The 19,887-nt window shown below is 44.3% G+C and overlaps 1 protein-coding gene across 1 annotated transcript in view; it reads right to left on the bottom strand.

Annotated features, from left to right (window-relative positions):
* Positions 1–310: 310 nt before the first annotated feature.
* Positions 311–19,887, bottom strand: part of ITGB4 (integrin subunit beta 4) — a 293,817-nt gene continuing 274,240 nt past the window's right edge. The window contains exons 41-42 of the mRNA XM_078654540.1: positions 1,185–6,968; positions 311–663 (exon numbers count right to left, since the gene is read on the bottom strand). Of these exons, the coding sequence (XP_078510666.1) occupies positions 6,841–6,968 (128 nt within the window). The 3' untranslated portion in view covers positions 311–663; positions 1,185–6,840. The remainder of the gene's footprint in view (positions 664–1,184; positions 6,969–19,887) is intronic.

Genomic DNA, 19,887 nt, shown 5'->3' with positions numbered 1-19,887 from the left:
CTCCCAGAGTAGTGCAAAGTGTTGCACTGGGAGCAGCATCTTGGTGAATAAGGGTCACTATCTGCTGTTAACTAGATGCTCTTGTACTTTATATTACAGCGCCACACAGAGCTAGTTTGCCCTTTATCCTGCTGAGAAGTTTCACATATAATTGTTACTGGACAAGGTGGGGGAACTTCACAGTTATTGTGAGGGAGTGCGTTGTGTTGAGGCCTCCAGACGTCAGGACCGAAAGCCGTGGGGAAGATATCCGAGTTACCCCAATGAAGGACCCCTTTAAAAAGAAAGACACCAGCGATTTTACTCCTTATAAAAGTAGATCTTTATTAAGTGTAATACATGGCGGTAGGCTTAGACTAACAACATGTACAGAAAGGCTACAAGTGGCAAAGTGCTCTTTAGCAAATACATTTTGGCATTTTGTCATCTTTGTGAAAGGGCGGGATTTTTGGAGACGGAAAGTGCTTCGGTAGTAGTAGCGTGAGGAGCCCCTTTGCAGCAAGTGGCCACAACACCCTGTCCCATGAGAGTGTTGAGCATCTAAAGCACAAGTCCCTGTGGCCAACACTTCTGGTGACTCATGAGCCACTGACACCACTTGCTAACGCCAACCACGGGTTACTAGACAACTAACTACAGTTTAGCAAAATAAGCTGCAGAGTACTTAGGGGCAGATTTATGAGGCCCTTGCGCCACGTTTACGCCGCTGTTGCGTCACGCAAGGCGGCGTAAACGTGGCGCATCCTTACGAACGATTTACAACGTGACGCATCTAGGCAGATGCGTCACGTTGTAAAGCCCTGCGCCGCTTGTGGGCGTTCCGGCGCAGGGTGGGCGTTCCGGGGCAGGTGCGCCTCGCAAAAGTGGCTGAGTGAAATCTATAAGATTTCACTCAGTCACTTTCAGGCCAATGCTGCGTCAAAAGCCTGCGCCTGCTTGAAGCAGGCGTAGGTCTTGATGCAGCATTGGTCAGATAGAGCACTCCCGAGCCTTGCTGGACCTGCGTCGGGCTTGCGACGCAACTCCAGCAATGCGCCGCCTTTACGGCACAGATGCGTCACGCATCTGTGCCGTTTTTGCCCCATGGTGCGCCGCATTGTAAATGCGGCGCACCATGGGTGGCGGTGCTGTGGCGCACATTAACTGGCGCATCCCTGGGGATGCGCCAGTTAACATAAATCTGCCCCTTAGTGAATTCTCTTGGGACATTTACTGTTAGTCACATGTGAATTAACCATTAACATACAGCAAACCTTAGTGCTCTTACTGTGAAAGGTACTTTATTATTTTGCAAAAGCAAGACTGCTCTGGGACGAACGTATGTGCTTGTTTTTGTTTGTAACTGGATTTTTTTAACGTAATACGTTTTATTGGCAATGACGGTTTAGCCAATGACATTTCCTGCTAGCCTCTTTCTCCCTTCCACACGATGATGCTCAGTATTTTCCATGGCACTTCATCAAGTTATTTTTTTTTTAACTTCGCAATCATTATCGACTTCATAAACTAAAAAAAAGAGAAAGAAACCCAGGTAAAAGTAGCTCTGTGGGAGAAAAACAAAAGAAACGAGTATTTTATTGGAATAATTCTCCCAAAAACGTTTGCGTGTAAAAAGTGTCTCCCACAAGGAAGGTTGAGTGAAGTTGGGAAAGTCAACACCGTTCGCTAACTGGGTTAAGTGTGATGTTGGCTGTTTTGACCTAACCTGAGTGTGAAGTTTAAAACTTTGTCCATCCCCTTTAGTACGCCCCCCAGCCATTTTGCCCCGGAAGTGATATCCATACCGAGGTATGTTTGGAAGGATGAAGCCACCCACCAAAGCGGTGTTTTGGCCAGCTGTCAACACTGTACACAAGATGTGTTACAACGTCTGATCACACTTTCTAGAAGCGGATTATTGCACGTACTGGAAGACCCTTTGGATTTTTTTTTTTTTACCATTTTGGTTTTTTAACAAAAGTAAAATTTATGGTCATAGGTACAGCAGCAGTTAAGTGGCCCTCAGTGTCTGTGCAAGAGATGGTTAGCTCATTACTTACAAAGTCACCTCTATTTTATTATCGTCAATGTCGATTACCTGTTATAAAAACCTGTTCTGTAATATATTTACAATCTTTTATTTTAAAAACACAGCTTCCCTTCTGTTCTGTGTAGGGTAGCGAGAAGTGATGGGTTGACAGGCACTATTTTGGGGGAAATGTTTGTTTTCTTTAGGCTCCCGGATAATGGCTCAGGCCGATACTTCATTGCTATATATTTGGGTAGGTGACACACTGTCCTGGAAAGAGAGATGTTTCTCAACAGGCTAGAGCTTATGAAGGGCAAGCAAGACTTTCTATATCACACTCTGGCTAAACTAGTAAGCAATGACACATTAGGAAACCTCACAATTTTCCTAGAGACCACGCCACATTAATTGCAGGTTCACAGTGGTGCCTTTTTCAGGGCCATCTTGGTGTATTCAGCTTGCTCAGATGACTGTTTTTGCACCTTCTTTTCCCCATTACTGGCCTGCTGCAAAACACTGCAGGACTACTTGTTGTTGGTCTCTGTGGTATCCACCAGCAAGTGCTGCCAGAGGACACCGCCTATGGTGTCTATGTATAGAAATGGTTTTAGGTGTTGTTCTGACTACTTGTCGTTGGTCCCCTTGGTGCCCACCAGCAAGTACTACCAGAGGCACCCTCTTATGGTGTCCATCTGTAGAAATGGTCCTAGGTGTTGTTCTGACAAAATGAGCCACCCCTAAATAAATTCTCTTCCTTCTGCATACTCAGCAAGTGCACCAAATGACTCCCAAAGACACACATTCCCCAAGTGTTGTAGGACTATTTAAGAGAATACAGAGGGGGGATTTACTAAGAGTTGCACAGATTTCTGTCTGGCTAAGTGCAGTTTTGCACTGCGTCCAAAGGTTTACAATGAGGTTTGATGTCAAGGCACTGCTTTGTAAGAAAAAACGTTTGAAGAGTCTCTATGTTGGTGAGTGCCCTTGGCTGACAAACTACTTCTCAGTCCATGACACACCTACCAGTGCTGTTCCAATGCCTTTGTTCTATTCGAGACAACATGTATTACTTAGATTGTACAAATACAACAATGTTACCAAATCCAGTTTGCACCATTTTTACTGCTTGCACATTGTGGAACAAAGTCAACATATTTTGCAAAAATTCATATGGATTTCCTAATTGGGTAAGATGGAGGAAATGGAGCAAACAATGTGCTTGCTCCTTAAGTGATAAGGAATAGAACAAACTAAATTTGCCTCAAAGTAAAGGGTTTGTTACATTCCAGGTTACATAGGAAGCACATATAGTATACAGTTAGATTGCACCAAGGTTTGGCACATACACTGTGTTATGCAGTTGGGGCCACACTGAGTTAGGAGTGACACAGGAGTGTCCATGTGTTGATCTTGTATTTCAGTGTGCCCCAGGGGCTCGGAGTACACCTCGGTGATGGGTCCAACAAGGATGGCACTATTTGAGTTTGCTTGTGTTCATGTCCTAGCAGTTTGGGCTGAATTGCCTCTTTTGGTGATGGAGCCAAGAATGTTTTCAAACCTTTCCCTCATGTATTCCTTCTAGACTAATCCAATACCTCATCTCTCTCCCTAATCCACTTCTAGAGACTCTCCCCTTCTCAATCTCTCCTTTACTCACCCTAAACCTCCTCCTACTGCTATGATCTATAAACACTTTCTGGACCATTCCCTCTTCTGGCCCTCCACTATCCTTTTCAATCCAACTAATAGACTCACATGTCTACCACTCAAATTAATTTCATATTGTCCTATACTAATTCACCACTAATACTCTTTGGGTTCTGGAGTAGCGTGCTACTCGCCGAAAAGCGCTTCAACACCTCGTCAGGGTAGTAGTAATTACTATATGGAATTACAATTTACATGACCCACTTATTGACAGCCATCTACATCAGCTTTGCATAAATGAAACATGACTAACAGATGGTAGAGCTCTGATCTTGCATGAACAATCATGAAGATAAACTTCCCAAATAAAAAGGCTGAAGAAATAGCAATTGAGTAATCAATCCTTGCACTTACATAACGTTTTGACATCAGAATAACATAACACGTGTATTTGTAAAGCGCACTTATCACCCAGGGGTCTCAAGGCGCTGAATAACAGACGTTTATTGTTACCCAACTCAATCGTACTCGTTCTATCGGCCTCAGATGGATGAAAGGTTGAGTGGACCCGCCGGGATTTGAATCTGTGATCATTAGGTTGCACACAGGCCCCTGCAGTGGATGCATTAGTCCACTAAGCCACCAGACCCGGCTTATGTGCATCCCTCCTAGTTTAACTCAACACATATCTTACTGATGCCCTTCTGCTCCCTCGGACGGCATCTTTGGAAATAACTCTGACAATGTTGCTACTCTCACTCCGTCACCACAGCCTCATATTTTTGAGCGGCTCTTGGCTTGGGAAACCAGATACATCACCAACAAAAGCACTAATCTTTGGGATCCAAGCACTGCAGCTTTCCCAATTCATCGGTGATTCGACTCACTCTGCAGGACACACCCTGGATCACATATTTAACACCACAACCAACACAACTGCTTTCAAGCCTTTCTTATGGCTTGATGCCACCACCTCGCCTTTCCTTTAACATTACAGGACCAACATACCCTAAAACCCTGTGCCTCTTCACTCCCAAAACACAAGACCATGTAAAGAAGGGACTGAATCTGGACAGGTTGAAAGCCAAGCTGATCAGCGCAAGAGCAGTAACAGAGACCTCCATCTTATTAAAAACAGCCTTTCCAAAATGTAATGAATGGCTATCAAAAGCATTTTACACAATTATCCCAGGGAACAGAAAAACTTCAAAAATGATTTGTGCTTTTTTGGACTAATGTTTCAGTGTAGAGCTATCCTCCATCAACGCTACCAGCAGAGCTCTTGAGTGCATCTTCTTTGCCACCTGCCCTGCCAAGAGGCTTTTCAGGATTAATTTGGAATTCAAGAATCCAATAGGCTGCTCAGATGAAACAATTTTCAAAGCTTCAGTGGGGCTCTTGGTTCTAATTAGCTTGAAAAGCCAAATAAATTGAACACTTTTGTGAACCCCAAGACATGGTAAAACCCAACACATGCAACCGGCATGGAAAACTGCAGGAATGAAAACAGCCACCCTAGACACTTGCTCATACCGCCCAAACAATCGCCCATTACTACTGACAAAACTCCAGAATATGGATATTCACTGCAAAGCTTTTAATTAGAAAGTGTTCATCCTGGCAAACCAAGAACATATCATATCCCGTTTCCACGCACCTCTGCCACAGACCACCTAGACGCTAGCATTCCTCGAGTCTCAACCATGTCCAAACTCCTTTTGAGCCACAACCCTAGCTGTCTGCCAGGAATAATACGCTCTTTCAGTATTTTTTGTTTTACTTCCACAGATGACACATAGATCATCTATCGGTACCAAAGCTTCAATAACGCCATACTATCAATGCTTACAGACTGCTTAATCGCTGGACTCAAACTACACAACCAAAATCCTCAGATATGTAAACTACCTGCCTGCAAAGGATATCCTGCCCCGGCTAGCAGATCTAGTAAATGCACCCCCTCAGCTGATAAACTTAGGAATCCTCTTAAAGTAAGCCCTAAAATTGGAACCCCAAATAGAGCTCAAATTAAGATCATAGAGAAATCTTGTATGAACATGGTAAGATGGCTTTTCCTTTACCTAGGCTTTCAAGCTGCTTTCCTCATATACTCTCTCACCTATACTTTGTACGGTACACAAAAACGATGGAATGGAATGGAATTCTACCCAGAGCAATGCCAGTGGTTATGATCTATTCAATCATTCCATCCGTCATATTCTTGTTAGTGTTCAGAGCCAAACCAATGTAGTTAATTTCAGATTGTGCATGCAGCAAAAGGGTGCTAACTGGATTAGCTCAATGATCAGCAACGATTGAAAACTGTGAAATGGTAGGGCCTTCATATCCAACTGCATAAGCATACCGACAGCTGTTTCATGCTTGCACTGCAGTGTTTTTAAAAAAAACAAATACATACTTTAAAAACAAAAAAAAATGTAGTTACAAAAAGGTAAGACAGATTAGCGGTCTCAGCTACGCCCTCCCCCACTCCCTCTTACACACCGCTTCATATATTAGTAACAAAATGGAAATCAATATGTACAAATATAATTTCAACTCATTTTCTTACAGCCCCAGAACAGTCTTGATGCCTGCACGGCTCGGCAGTGTCAATAATCTACTTGACATGCCAACCTTAATGAGCTCTTACTGAGGTTATGAGCCATATGATCTCAGACAGGCTGATTTTCATTACCCCTTACTGACATGATTACCACAAACGATCTGACTGACCGATCTTGGTGTCATGTTACAAATGACATCACACAGGCTGGCATCTGATTGGCCCTAGTGTTGAAATATCACACATAACAATGCATAGATCGAGCCCAATTGACTTGTCATAGAGGCAGTGTTCAATTGAAAGAAACGCATGATGTCAGCAAGGACATCTCGCAGGAAGTGACGTCTTGAATGACATTGCACACATGATGAACCTGACTGACCTGCACGCTAGCCACTTCATAAATCTGATTGACCTACAATTAAAGGCTTACATGATATCGACTGTAAGGAATCAGATTGTCCCATACGGACATGGGACAACCTCATTGAAAGCTGCAGATGTTGGAGGCCAGAGTCAGGGTTGTGAATTGTTCTAACATTCAGAGTCTTTGGAAGCACCATGCGTGGTCCTCTAATTTCCCAACCCCGCATTAAACTGTCTGCAAGGCCCCACCATGCTAGGCCTGGTAGAACTGATGCTCTGACTGCTTGGTGACTGTTCCACCGGACACCATGGTTCTAGTCACCATCTGCTTGGTGATGGTACCGCCGCTCTCCATCCGCTGAGTGGTGACTGTCATGCCATCTGCAAAGAGACAAAAAAGGTCAGCGGAAGGGGTTCACCTGTACCAATCCAAGCCCCACTGTCTCTTGAGTATAAGACCAGAGAAAGAAAATTGCTTATGGATCCTATAGAACTCCCATCCCGGCCTCCCAAAGGCTTGTTAAGGGATGGAAATATAACCCTTCTCCCCACCCTTTAAAAGCACCAACTCGTGAATATGCTTGCAACCCCTGCTGATTACTCAGTCCAATAACAGGTAATAGGTGCCAACAAGGGAATTTGTTTGCAAAGAGCTTGTATAAATAGAATTACTTAAAGGGTTAGTCCATCTGGAATAAACACCAACGTGTCATTAGACAACTTCAACCAATAAACTCAATAAACACAAAAAACACGGGAGGTCCTAATTCTTTGAAAGTACAAATTAGTTTATGTAAAGCAATAATAAAAAGGAGTACAGACACATGAATTAAATTAGCAAAGAATCATGAAAGGAAGTAAAATCAAATTATCCTAACAATTCATGACCCACAACTATTCCAACAAAGAATAGTACGACAAAACTCCTAATGACACTATATGTCGCAAGAGAATAACACAGTTTCTCGGGAATAGAAGGCGGAGTTGACGTTTCAGTCTTGTGGCTTCAGTCCTTCAGACCATCTTCAGGACAGTGATATTTGCTAAAAAAGACTCTTGAATAAATAATGGAATATGGCCAAAAACCATGAGGTGGATCAATGGTCACAGCTGTCAATATTGACACTGACGTCTATGAGGCGTACAAGTTATTAGAGTCAGCAGAAACGTTCGTATCAAGCAGGAGTGCAACCTTCCATGCGTAGTATTTCTTTAGTTATTCGGAATAAGTAGCGTTGCGTGAAGACCAGCGTCAGTCAGCCAACCCAACAAGGACATGTACCCTCCTGTGTTCTCCGAGGAGTGAAGTCCATACTCCCAGTGAGAAGCAACATTGCCAGTGTACCCTACAGAGGACCCATTGCCACTCCCTCTCCCTGGGATTGCTGACTCAAGGCATGGAGCTGTGGCTGAATCAGCCCTGAAGGACTACACGTATTATTGACTGGTATCAGTCTACAACATGTATGATTATATTATGTCCATAAACACAGGTTATACATGGTCAGCCTAGCATATAGGGCAACCAGGCAGTGCCCTATTGCTGCTCTGATAGGTAATTGTGTGGGCTGATTTTTTTTTAGCAGTTTATGAGCCTGTTTTATGGCCAGTTTGGCCGCCTTTTACTGTTGATTTTCCTCATATTATCACAGGCATTACCTCCAGCAAACACAAATGCATGCAGAGCCCCATACCTTGCAAAATACCCACACAGCATGTGTTTACAAATGGAAAACTGGGCGGATTTGCAAATGTGGGCCCACTTTATTTTGGTGCCCAAGTCTATTTTCTGTACCAGTCTGACTCTGAAGTTATACTGTAAGTGTAAACCACATGCACACATTACTAATAAGCATTGTACATATAAACACTCAGCAATCCATGTAGAGCATGCCAGTGCATCTGGGTATACTATGGGGCAGATTTACAAGCCCCCTGCGCCACCACTACGTCACTTTTCGTGACGTACTGGTGGCGCACGGGGCTTCTCCATATTTACAAGGAGAGGAAAAGCCACCCTGCGTGACTTTTGCACTCCTTGTAAATATGGCCCCTTCACACGCAGCACTGTGCGTGGAAGGGGCGTTCCATGGGTGTTGCTGTGGGGGTTCCCACGCAACACCCATGGAACAAGACACATCTCCAGATTTACGAGAAATCATAAATCTGGAGATGCGTGTGAATGTGACGCCACCCTAGAGGTGGCGTAGTGAGGCGCAACGAGGAGAAATGTTTTCATTTCTCCTCGTTTTTTCCTCTTTCAATGCGTGCTGCATTCTACAGCATGCATTGAAAGAGGAAAAAGCCTCTTGTGATTGTTTTTGTACAGGAAGGTATCCCTTCCTGCACAAAAACAATCTCCCCACGATGCAGGTATCCTTGGCACCATGGTGCAAGGGTGCCTGCGCCGGCGCATGGCTGCAGTTTGTGCGCCAGCGCAGGGGAAGCACAGATATGCAACATATTCTTGTAAATATGTCGCATCTCCGTGCTTTCCAAACTAACGCAGCACAGCGCAGCAAAATGACTTGCTGCCCATGTACATAAACTAATGCGTTTCTTAAAAAGTTGTTAAAACACAAACAGCACTTGTTTGTTTTGTATTCCATGATCTGATGGTATTGGAGCACTTGTTCCATCCTCCATCTTGTCATAGTGCTAACACCAGCCGATGGTACTGGAGTGCTTTAAGTGCTCACCAGTTGCATTACAAAATGACACATTCATTGTCGTATGCAGGGGGAGGCCTGAGTGGTATGCCCAGACCTATTGGTCTTGCCAATGCATGTTATGGTTTATCAGTGATGAACTAGATGTCACTGTAGAGGTGAGGTTTTAAAGGAAATGAGAGCCACAGGAACTCTCTAAAAATAGGGATATAAATTATATTTTGTTCTCCCTCGAGAGGAGCGTAAGGTTGGCACTCCCAAATGGAGGTGACAGGATTTTCTCGTAGTTCCACCGTATCTTTTGAGATTGTGAGCCAAGCAGTTACGGAAGAGCCGAGAGCCCTCCACTAAGTTAATTAGAAACATTACAGGGCTTTCTGAATTATGTCCTTAAAGAACACGTTACTTACCTAAGGCAACGCTTCTTCTGGCAGATCCCTCATCATTTGAATATCCCAGGTGCAAGACCCGATCAAGAAACCTTTCTCCAACAGCTCTCCCACGCCAGTAGGGGTTTGCTGGTTCTAAGTCAGGTCTGCATGAGGCCCCACGTGACTTCACTGGAGGCCTAAAGTCCCCCCGTTGGTGTGCTGACATCAGTTACATCTGTATTTTATCGTGCCTTTGAGGCTAACAGATTAAGTAGAAATGAAAAGGAGTGTTAATATAGAAAACCAGGCTACAGGGAAGAGAGTGGGTTGGTGAGGAATCTGCAGGTAGACTTTGTATTCGCCAGAAAAAGTATTACCGAAGGTAAGTAACGTGTTCTTCTCATGCATACGTCTACATGCGGATTCCTCATCTGTTGAAGAGAATCCCCAAGCAGTACCACACTCGAAGGTGGGAGCATGGCTGACTAAGCCAAGAAACCAGTAGAAGTGAGCGAGTGAAGTGACTATCTCTTACCACTTGCAAGTCCAAATATTAGTGTTTTGCAAATGTGTGAAGGGAGGACCAAGTTGCTGCTCTGCATATATCTGCTATAGAAACACATCCAGCTAGGGCAAAAGTTGAGGATTTAGCTCTAACAGAATGAGCACAAATACCTTCAGGCAGCTCCTTTGTGCCATGGATTAGCAGATTTTATGCACAGGATGATCCATCTTGAGAGTGTTCTTTTGTGAATCGCTTTGCCTTTAATTTTCCCTATGTATACTAGGAGGAGTTGATCACCGGTCTGAATTGTCTGGTTTTGTCAACATAGAAGCTGATCGCCCTTTTGGGGTCAAGTCTATGTAGTCTTTCTTCTTACTTCGTAGGAGGATAGAAGGTGGAAAGTGTCACGGATTGACCTAAGTGAAAGGGAGTAACCACTTAGGGAGGAAGGCAACCCTGGTCCGTAATACCAGTTTCTCTGGAACGAAGGTAATGAATGGTTGTTTTACAGTCTGCACTGGTAGTTTGCTGACATGCCTTGCTGATGTGATGGCAATCAGGAAGATTATTCTGAAGGATAGCAACCTTAAAATACAACTGTCGAGGGGTTTAAAGGTAGGACACAATAAGAAAGCAAGAACCACATTTAGGGCACATTGAGGCATACTAAAAGGAGAAGGAGGATATTTATTTGTAAGACCCTTTAGGAACCGTAAAACAGTTAAGGATTTAAACAGTGATGGTTGATCTGGTAAGTGTAGTAAAGCTGTTAAGGCAGACGGTAACCTTTAACTGTTCCAACTGAACAGCCCTGATGGGCTAAGCGGAGGGCAAAAGAGAGAATATCAGATAAATGGGCTTCAATGGGATCTACGGACTTATCATTATCAGCACACTGTTTTACTAATTCAGACATTTTACTGAAGTACAAAGATTTGGTGGACAGGCATTTAGAGGAGAGAATGCTGTCCACCACCTAAAAAGGTAGATAGAAATAATTCAGGCTGCTGCGCGTTATCTACAGGCATGTAGGTGGAGGCCCTGGAGGTTGGGGTGTAGAACCTGCCCCTGTGACTGTGTCAGGAGATCTACCCTGCAGAAAGAAGGAGCAAAGGCCACAGGGAAAGGCAAACAATGTCTGCATACCACACCCTTCTCTGCCAGTCCGGAGTAATTAGGATTAATTGGGCCTGGTCTTGGCAAATCTTCCACAACACTCTAGCAATTAAGGGTTTGGGAGGAAACACGTACAGGAGAGGAGAAGTCCACTTGAGGTGAAAGTTATTCCCCAAAGCTCCCTGCATCGGATACTTGAGGGCACAGACTTTCGGGCAGTGAGGGTTATCTTGAGTGGCAAATAGTTCCATAACTGGATCACCTCTGGGGAAGAAGCCACTTGTGGTCTGCCAGATGACTAGGGCAGAGACTGTCTGCTCGTATGTTGTGGATTCTGGCCAGGTGATTTGCTACTACACAAATCTGGTGGCCCTGAGCCCAGGACTGGAGTCACAGAGCCTCTCTGCAGAGAAGAGACGACTCCCCACTTCTCTGTTTGTTGATGTAACATAATGCTGTTGTCTGTCACGATTTGGACCGATAAAACACAAAGGGAAGGAAGGATGTCTTGAGGGCTAGACGTATCACGTGTAATTCCAACAGTTAGATATGTAAGCTCTGTTCTTCACCCCACTCTAGGGTAGAGGCATCCATAATATCTGTGGAAAGCGGAGGTGGATAGTGAAACGGTTATCCTTGATACAGCTTGTCGTTTACATGCCACGATTGCAGAACCACTGCTGTGTTCCTTGAGACTTTGATGCGTTCATGTAGATCTCCAACATTTTGGGACCATTGCTTGCTGAGGCACCACTGGAGGGCCCTCATGTGCCAGTGTGCATGTGTGACCTACAGAATGTAAGAAGCTGGCAGACCTAACGGGCGTAAGACCGTCAGCAATGAAATGATCACTCCATTCAGAAACCTCAGACTCACAGCCTGAATGTCTTGAATCCTCTGAGGTGGAAGGAAGGCTCGATTTGATGTGGTATCCAGTACTGTCCCTATGAACAATATGCACTGAGATGGCACCAGGTGAGACTTGGCTTTGTTGACCGAAAAGCTGAATTCGTACAAAAGTTGAGTCGTTTCTTGATAATGGTGACGCAGCAAATCAGGAGTCTTGGCCTTAATTAGCCAGCCGTCCAGGTAAAGAATATAGAAATTCTTTCCTTCTGAGGTGAGCTGCTACCACTGCTATCACCTTTGTGAGACTCGTGGTGCAGAAGTGAGGCCAAATGGTAGGACTTTGAACTGATAGTGTTCAGATCCTACAGTGAAGTGGAGATACATGCTTTGGGATCTCAAGATAGGGATATGGAAATAGGCATTCTGTAGATCGACAAACACCATCCAGTATTCTGCATTCAGTGCTAGGATAACCTGAGCTAGGGACAGAATTTTAAACTTCTCCTTTTTGAGGAATTAGTTCAAAATCCTGAGGTCTATGATCGGTCGTAACAATCCGGACTTTTTTGGGGATCAGAAAATATCTGGCATAGGATCTCTGTCCCTTTTCCTGTTCTCTAACCAAGTCCACTGCATCCTTGAGTAGAAGGGAATGGACTTCCTGTTCGAGTATTTGCAAGTTTTTAAGTGGTAGAGACTCTAACCGGAGAGGTATGGAATGGGGCTGTTGTTAGAAGGGTAGAGAATACCCCTTTTCTACAATTTGTAAGACCCACAGGTCTGACATAATAGACTTCTATTTTTGAAGAAAGTAGGATACCCGTCCTCCAGCAGGTTGTTAGTGATCTGATATAATGGAACTAGGGGTGCTTCCCTGCTGTGGCTGGGGAAGTGGAAGAAGAGGAGGAGGATGGGAGGAGAGGATTAGCTCACTTTTGTCCTCAACCATGTCCCCTTTGATGCCTGTAAAGTGGGTTGGACTGTTGCTGTTGCTGCTAATGCACGCTGGCTGCTGTCTGCTCCGAAACAAAAATACCTGGCTAAAGCCTCTACATTTTTTATATTGTTTGTATTCTCTTAATAGAGATTGAAGAACTAAGGATCTAGCTGTTGCCTTGCAATTCTTAAATTGTTCAAGAGCAGAGTCAGTCTTTGCTCCAAAAAGGTGGGAGCCATTAAATGGTAGGTCCATCAGTGTTGTTTGTATGCCCTGCAAGAAGCAGGAATTCCTAAGTCAAACATGGTGATAAAGGGACATTAACTAACCCATAGCCCTGGCTACTGAATCATCTGTGTCCAGGCCAGACTGGATAATATGTTAGGGTGTTGCTTGTCCATATGAAAAGTTACTCCTAAGATATTCTGCAGGATTAAGGGTGACTGCTTGGGTAGCATTCAGTCCAGCATGTACACATCTGACTAGCAAGCAAGTGGCGTATAGGGATTTAGTGCCATGTTACCTGCTGAGAAAGCTTTCTTTGCAACATGCTCCATTTTTTCTTTAGATTCTCTTTCCACTGGGTTTGAGGGAAATGGTCCTGGAGTCATTTTGAATGAACGTGAGGCCTGAGCCACTAAGCTTTTCAGAAAAGGGTGAGCTGATACAAATGTGGGATCTCCCAGTGCTGGATTATATTTTCTTGTGACTAATCTAGAGACCACAGTAGATGTAGCTGTTTTTCCCAAATCGCCAGTATAGGCTTAGTGAGTGCCTTGCTGAATAGTAGAAGAGGCTCAAATGAATGTGTAGAGGAATGAAGCACTCCTGTAGGCATATTTAAGTTCAACAACTCAGCAGCTTTTCTAACTATAAAATAGTAAGAGGTAACTTCTGGAGGAGGAATCCCTGAGGGAGATAGGAGCTCCCATTCTGTAGTTGCATCTAAGCCACTATTATCATTAAGGCCCTCATAAGTGGGGTCTAGGGATGGTTGGTCATACTCATCATTATTCCAATCATCTGGATCATCTTGAGGATTGAAGTCACCCATCGCAAACCTTTCTCCTTCAAGAAGGTTCTGCACTTCTCTTTTTGACCTATGAAGTCTCATAGGCAGCGTTTCAGAATGAGGTCTCGTGGCAGGCAATAAGAAAGGTTGAAGTGGAGGAGACATCAGAGAAGCCTCACTGGCAAGATGTTAGGTTCCAGGGCTGATGGCATCGGATTGGACACCGAAAGAGGTAGGGATGTCATTCTCCACATCAATCCTGTAGATGCAGAAGCCAGTAGAGGATTTGCCTAAGATACCTGTGGCAAAGGGTAGAAAGAACTGAACGGAATTGACTGAAATAGTGTCAGCATTCCTTCTTTGTATTATCGGATAGAGGACCCTTGGGGCCAAGAGGCATGCCAGTAGGAATCAAAGTTGTATTAAATATACTAAACATGGCTTTCAGTGAGTTTGAATAATCCATCCCTGGGCCGGAAATTAAGGTTATTCCTAACTGGGGTCTTGGAGATGATGCCACAGGAAGAATTGGATCCGAAGCTGGTGTCAGTTCCTTTGGCGCAGCTGTCTCCGGGTCGATCAGCGTACACGTTGATGTGTAATCGTCTTGCAAAGAGAGTTTGACGTTCAACTGTAGATGAGGTGGGGTTGCCGGTCTCGGGGGTTGACCTGCTTTTTGCTGATCTTCGTCTCATTACTGCTTTGGCTAAGTAGGAAATGGTGATAGCCCCCCAGAATCCTCACTATTGGTGCAGTTCCATATTCTCTGATCCCTGTCTCACTTGGTGTCAGCATTTTGTTGTAGATAGCCCAGGGTGGGGCTCTACTACCGGTTAAGGACAAGGCCTGGGCGCTGTTTGACCTCGCTATTCATTTCCAATCTGGATAAGCCTCATGGGACACAAGGCCCAGACTTCTGGGTCTATTGGTATTTGCCAGAAGTGTCCTGCACTGCTCTCTGGTTAAGCAGCATCAACACTCTGCAAGGCCTCATCAAAGGCCCCCTGCATTGGTCAGCCCTGATATGGCTCCCATCAAGGATCAGGTGTCTGCTGTGTGGACAACAGTAGTGTCTGACAATACCCCATGATGGCGGAGGTCTGTTGTTCAGCGGCTTATCAGTCGTCCAGGAATCCGAATCTCAGTTGGGGTCTGGATGTGTGGCCTCACCGTCCTCTTCCAATGTGGCAATGCCTCATAGCACTGCTAAGCTGCTTGGACTTTCAGGAAGCATCTGCGGCTGCTCCTGGGTCAGGCTGCAGCAGCGTCTTAAATGGCCCCATCCGAGGTCCCCAGCGATGTTCGGCCGCAGCCCTGGCTCATTTCAAGGATCAGCCGTCCACTGCCAGGGCCTCAGAGGGGTTGGCTGGTATCACTTGTAGCCTGGGGTCCAGCGTCTCCTTGCTCTTCCATGGTTTCAGTCAGGTGCCCACTTCTCACCACTCTTAGTTGTTCATCACACACCTCTTTGATCCTTTTGATTAGTGGGTCGCAATCCCTCTGCATGCTTTGGGTGAGTACAGAGGGTTACTTGTGGGACATCCCCCACGGCTTGGGGCTCAATGCTATGCTATGGGATTTATAAAGCGCATGGTGACCAGAAGGCATCCCAGCGCTAGTGAACAAGGAGAACCACCTACTCCAAGATCAGAAGCAACACCTAAAAAGCCAGGTCTTAAGGGATTTTCAGAATCTAAGCTCGTTATTCATGGATCGAAATGCTGGGGAAGGGGAGGGAGGAATTCCAAAGCTTGGCCGTGTTAAAGCCAAAAGACTACCTGCACTTCTAGCTCTTCTGATAGTGGATATGGTGGCTAAATATGAGTTGGTAGATCTAAGAAGCCTTTTGGGGTGTAGGCAGTAACCAGTTGGCGGGAGATTGAGGATGAAAGGTTCTGTGCACCCTGTACAAGGATATAAATTAAATCCTTAGGGCAATAGGCAGCCAGTGGGAGTTGATCAAACCCTGTCTGACTGATTTATACCTATGTATCCTTGACAGCAAACGTGCGACTGCATTTTTGCACGACTTGGAGTTTAGGAATAACTGCCTTGAGAGCAACTAGGTACAGCAAGTTGCAAGCAAGCTAGTCCAGGTGTGAAAGAATCAGAGCCAGGACTACTAGCCTCCTGGAGGGCTGAGGGAGGAGGGGCAGGTTATTGCACACCATGTGCAAAATAGGTGTCAGACAATTTAGTAGTCTGGGTTTCCATGGTCAGAGATTTTTCCAGCCACATCCCCAGACTTGTTATAGCTGTTTTTTGGAGCAGGTAGAGTGTTGGGGTAAACCGGCCAATCCAGGGCCCTTTGGGGGTGGGAATTACTGTCGAGTACTCTCGAGTTCGATCTTAGCTTCTTTGAACTTAAGGCAAGATTTGTTTATCAAACTGCCAACCTGCTCCAGACAGTGTCCCAAGAAGGTTGCTGAAAGTTTCACGTCAGGGAAACACATAATTAGCTATAAATAAGGCCATGAAATTGCTGCTGTCCACACAATCAGAAGACCGTTGTCACTACAGTATAGAGATCTACAATATTATGTCCTACCATTCAAGCAGCAGTCAGTGAAATACCATACTCACTCTGGAAGAATGTAAAAGAAAGCAGCCACAGTATGTTTGCATTTAACCTCAGTTAAGTGTTTAAAAGGTGGTTGAAACTTGCTACCATAGGACTCTCGAAACCAACTTTGCTTTGGCTTTTATCTGCTCAAGAAATAATGGCAGGGCACTTGTGGACATATGCTGCCAAAGCAGACATTATTTATGTATTTTGGATATTGATGAGGTGCAACCAAACCTTTGTGTTTTTGGTCTTCCTGGAGGCATAGTCGTATATCAGTTACTTGAAGTATTTTATATCTATCTCCTTAAGTTTACAAAATCTTGAAGACCTTTGCACTGGAGAAAGACCCAAAGCCTTGGTCATGCTACAAGGAAAAAGATTTAAGGGGCCAGAACAAATGCCATGCTTCTGACAACAACATGCTAGTATCTGTCACACATCCCAGTGGGTCACCATGTTCCACTGTTTTCTGTGTACACCTTGTACGGGAATCGGATATCCACCTGCCTGTTCACTTCATGTACCAGCATGTTCTGTTCATCCCTCTGTGTGTGATGCATATACCAGTATTTGGCATCCATCCACCATTCAAACAAAGAACTGCTATCCTAAACACATTGACTGTATACTCAAGATGTTGTAGTATCTGATATTAGTTCCACCTGTTCACACCTTGTACCACTATCTAGCATTGAATTCAACTGTTCAGCCAGATCTCAATAGTTGGCATCATTTACATCTGTTTTGATTTCACCTGCTCAGACAATGTTCAAGTATCTGGCATCAATTCATTCCACATTTCTCTCACCATAGACCACCATCTATTAATCAGAAGAAAACTACTTAATGATTTGATTTTTATTTGTATAGAGCTTGAATGCCCGGAGGCATCTTGGCGCTGGTGTAGACTGGTGAAAACTCAGGAAGTCGGAACAGTTCTTAATAGGCTGGGGTCGCGTATTCCAGAGTGTGGTTGCCTTCAGTGAGAAACTCCTACTACCCCAAGTCATTAGCTTTGCTCTAGGGGTGGAAAGTAGCATTGCATCAGAGGATCTGAGCTTTCTGCTTGGGGAGTACCAGGCCAACTTTTTGTGAAAATAGCTTGGTCCAGAGGTATGCAATGCTTTAAAGGTTATACATAATGTTTTAAACTCTAGACATTTTGCTATGGGTAGCCAATGCAGATTGACCAGAGTTTGGGCTGCTGACTTGTGTCTAGGAATTCCGGCAAGAAGTCTGGCTGCCGCTTTTTTGTAGTGTTTGTAGTTTTTGTAATGACTTTTTCCAAATACCGATAAAGAGAGCATTTCTGTAGTTCAGCTTAGTCAAGATAGAGGAGGTAACAACAGTTTTTTGGAGTTCATTCGGGATGAAAGGCCTTATTTTCTTTTCAGTGTTAGTGTATAAAATACAAAAGAAGGTAGTGCTTTTACTTGGTGATCAAAGTGGAGCTTAACATCAAAGATAACTCCCAGGTTCCTTCCTTTTTGAACAGGTGTCAGTGGGGGTCCCATGTTCTGGGGCCACCAGATTGGCGACCAAACAGATCTGTTGTTTCCAAAAAGTAGCACTTCTGTTTTGCCAGAGTTTAATTTTAGGCAATTTGTTCTCATCCTATAATCAATTTGAGCCATACAGGAACAAAATCTGTGGCCCACCTCTTCCTGATCTTTGGGGATTGACACTACAATTTTTGCGTCATCAGCGTAGGACACAACTGAGAACCCCAGGGACTTTATCAGTTTGACCAGGGTGGCGATGTACAAATATAAAAGGGTGGGGCTTAGTGAGGAGCCTTGCAGCATCCCACATGGCAAACTGAATTGTTGTGATGTAAAATTGCCCAAGGCAACATAGTTTCTTCTATTTGTTAGACAGTCTTTCAGTAAAGTCAAGGCTACGCCTCTTATTCCCCTAAGTCGGTCAATCAGGATGGTGTAGTTAACCGTGTCAAACGCCGCCAAGGAATCAAGTAATATCAGGATGACTGGACCATCTTTATCCATGGTCCATCTGATCTCTACAGAGGCGGCAAGCAAGGCAGTTTCAGCGCTATGCGCCTTTCCGAAGCCATATTGGGAGGTGTTCTGCAGAGTATTGCTGTCAATACAGGCCATCAATTCGTTATTTAATGCTTTTTCAAGTAATTTGGCTGGAAAGAGATGTCTGGAAATGGGCATATAGCTACTAGTTTAGTGGGGTCCAGGTTGCTTTTTTTCAGTATGGGTAGGATGGATGCCACCTTCCATTCAGTGGGAATATGTCCTGTACTTAGCACTTTGTTGAGGATTTGTGTGAGTTGCTCTTCAAAAATCCTTGGAGCTAAATGTATGATTTTATTGGGACAGAGATCTAATGGGGACCCTGATTTACAAGCTATTATGAGTTTCATAACCTGCTCTCTGTCAAGGGGAGAGAACCTATCACGAATTGTGGGAAAGTCGACCTCAACGAAATGGATTCTTCCTTGTGGTTTAGTATGAAGGAATCGAAAACCTCAGTGACTTTGCCTTAAAAGAAGCTGGGAAAGGTATCACAAAAAGTGTTATTTGCTGTACTATCCTTTCTTGTTCCCATTTTTGATAATTTAGTTATCATACTAAAAAGTTCACTGGCTGAGTTTTCAGCCAAAATAATTTTTTCAGTAAAGTATTTTGTTTTCTTCCAATGTATCTAATTAACATCTTCAAGAGCCAAGGGTATATCTTAGCGCCAAGACGCCTTCGGGCATTCGCACGCTCTATAAATTGATAAATCAATCAAATCAAATGTATCAGAGTCTTATATTTGGCAATGGCTTTTTTGTAGGTCACTCTATCTAGAGGATCATAATCGGATCTCCTGTTTCGTTCTAGTCTCCTACATGTTTGCTTCTGTGACCTTGGGCTTTCAGAGAACCAAGGTTCAGACGGGGTGCTGCGCTGGTCTTTCTGCCTTTTTCGGGTGCTAGAAAGTCCATGGTCTCTTTTACCAAGATAGTGTATTCATGAGCAGCTATCTCCACATCATTATCAGTTATGCTTATTGAAGATAGTGTATATACAAGGATTCTTTCAAGTTCGTGTGAGTTTATCTTGCTCCTTGATCTGAAATCAAAGGTACCGGAAGGTGAAGCTCTGGCTACTTTTTGTGCATGGGGTGGACTGATAGAAAAAAATACAGCCTTATGATCAGACCATAGTGGGGGAAGAACGTCTGTGACTGCTAGGTAAGTATTATTTAAAAAAATACCATCCAGTGTATGGCCCGCAAAGTGGGTGGGAGCTTCAATTCTC

The sequence above is a fragment of the Lissotriton helveticus genome, chromosome 7 (genome assembly GCF_964261635.1).
Source record: "Lissotriton helveticus chromosome 7, aLisHel1.1, whole genome shotgun sequence".
Classification (NCBI taxonomy): domain Eukaryota; kingdom Metazoa; phylum Chordata; class Amphibia; order Caudata; family Salamandridae; genus Lissotriton; species Lissotriton helveticus.
Note: the sequence above shows the minus strand (reverse complement) of the source record. Positions and strands in the feature narration are given on the sequence as shown.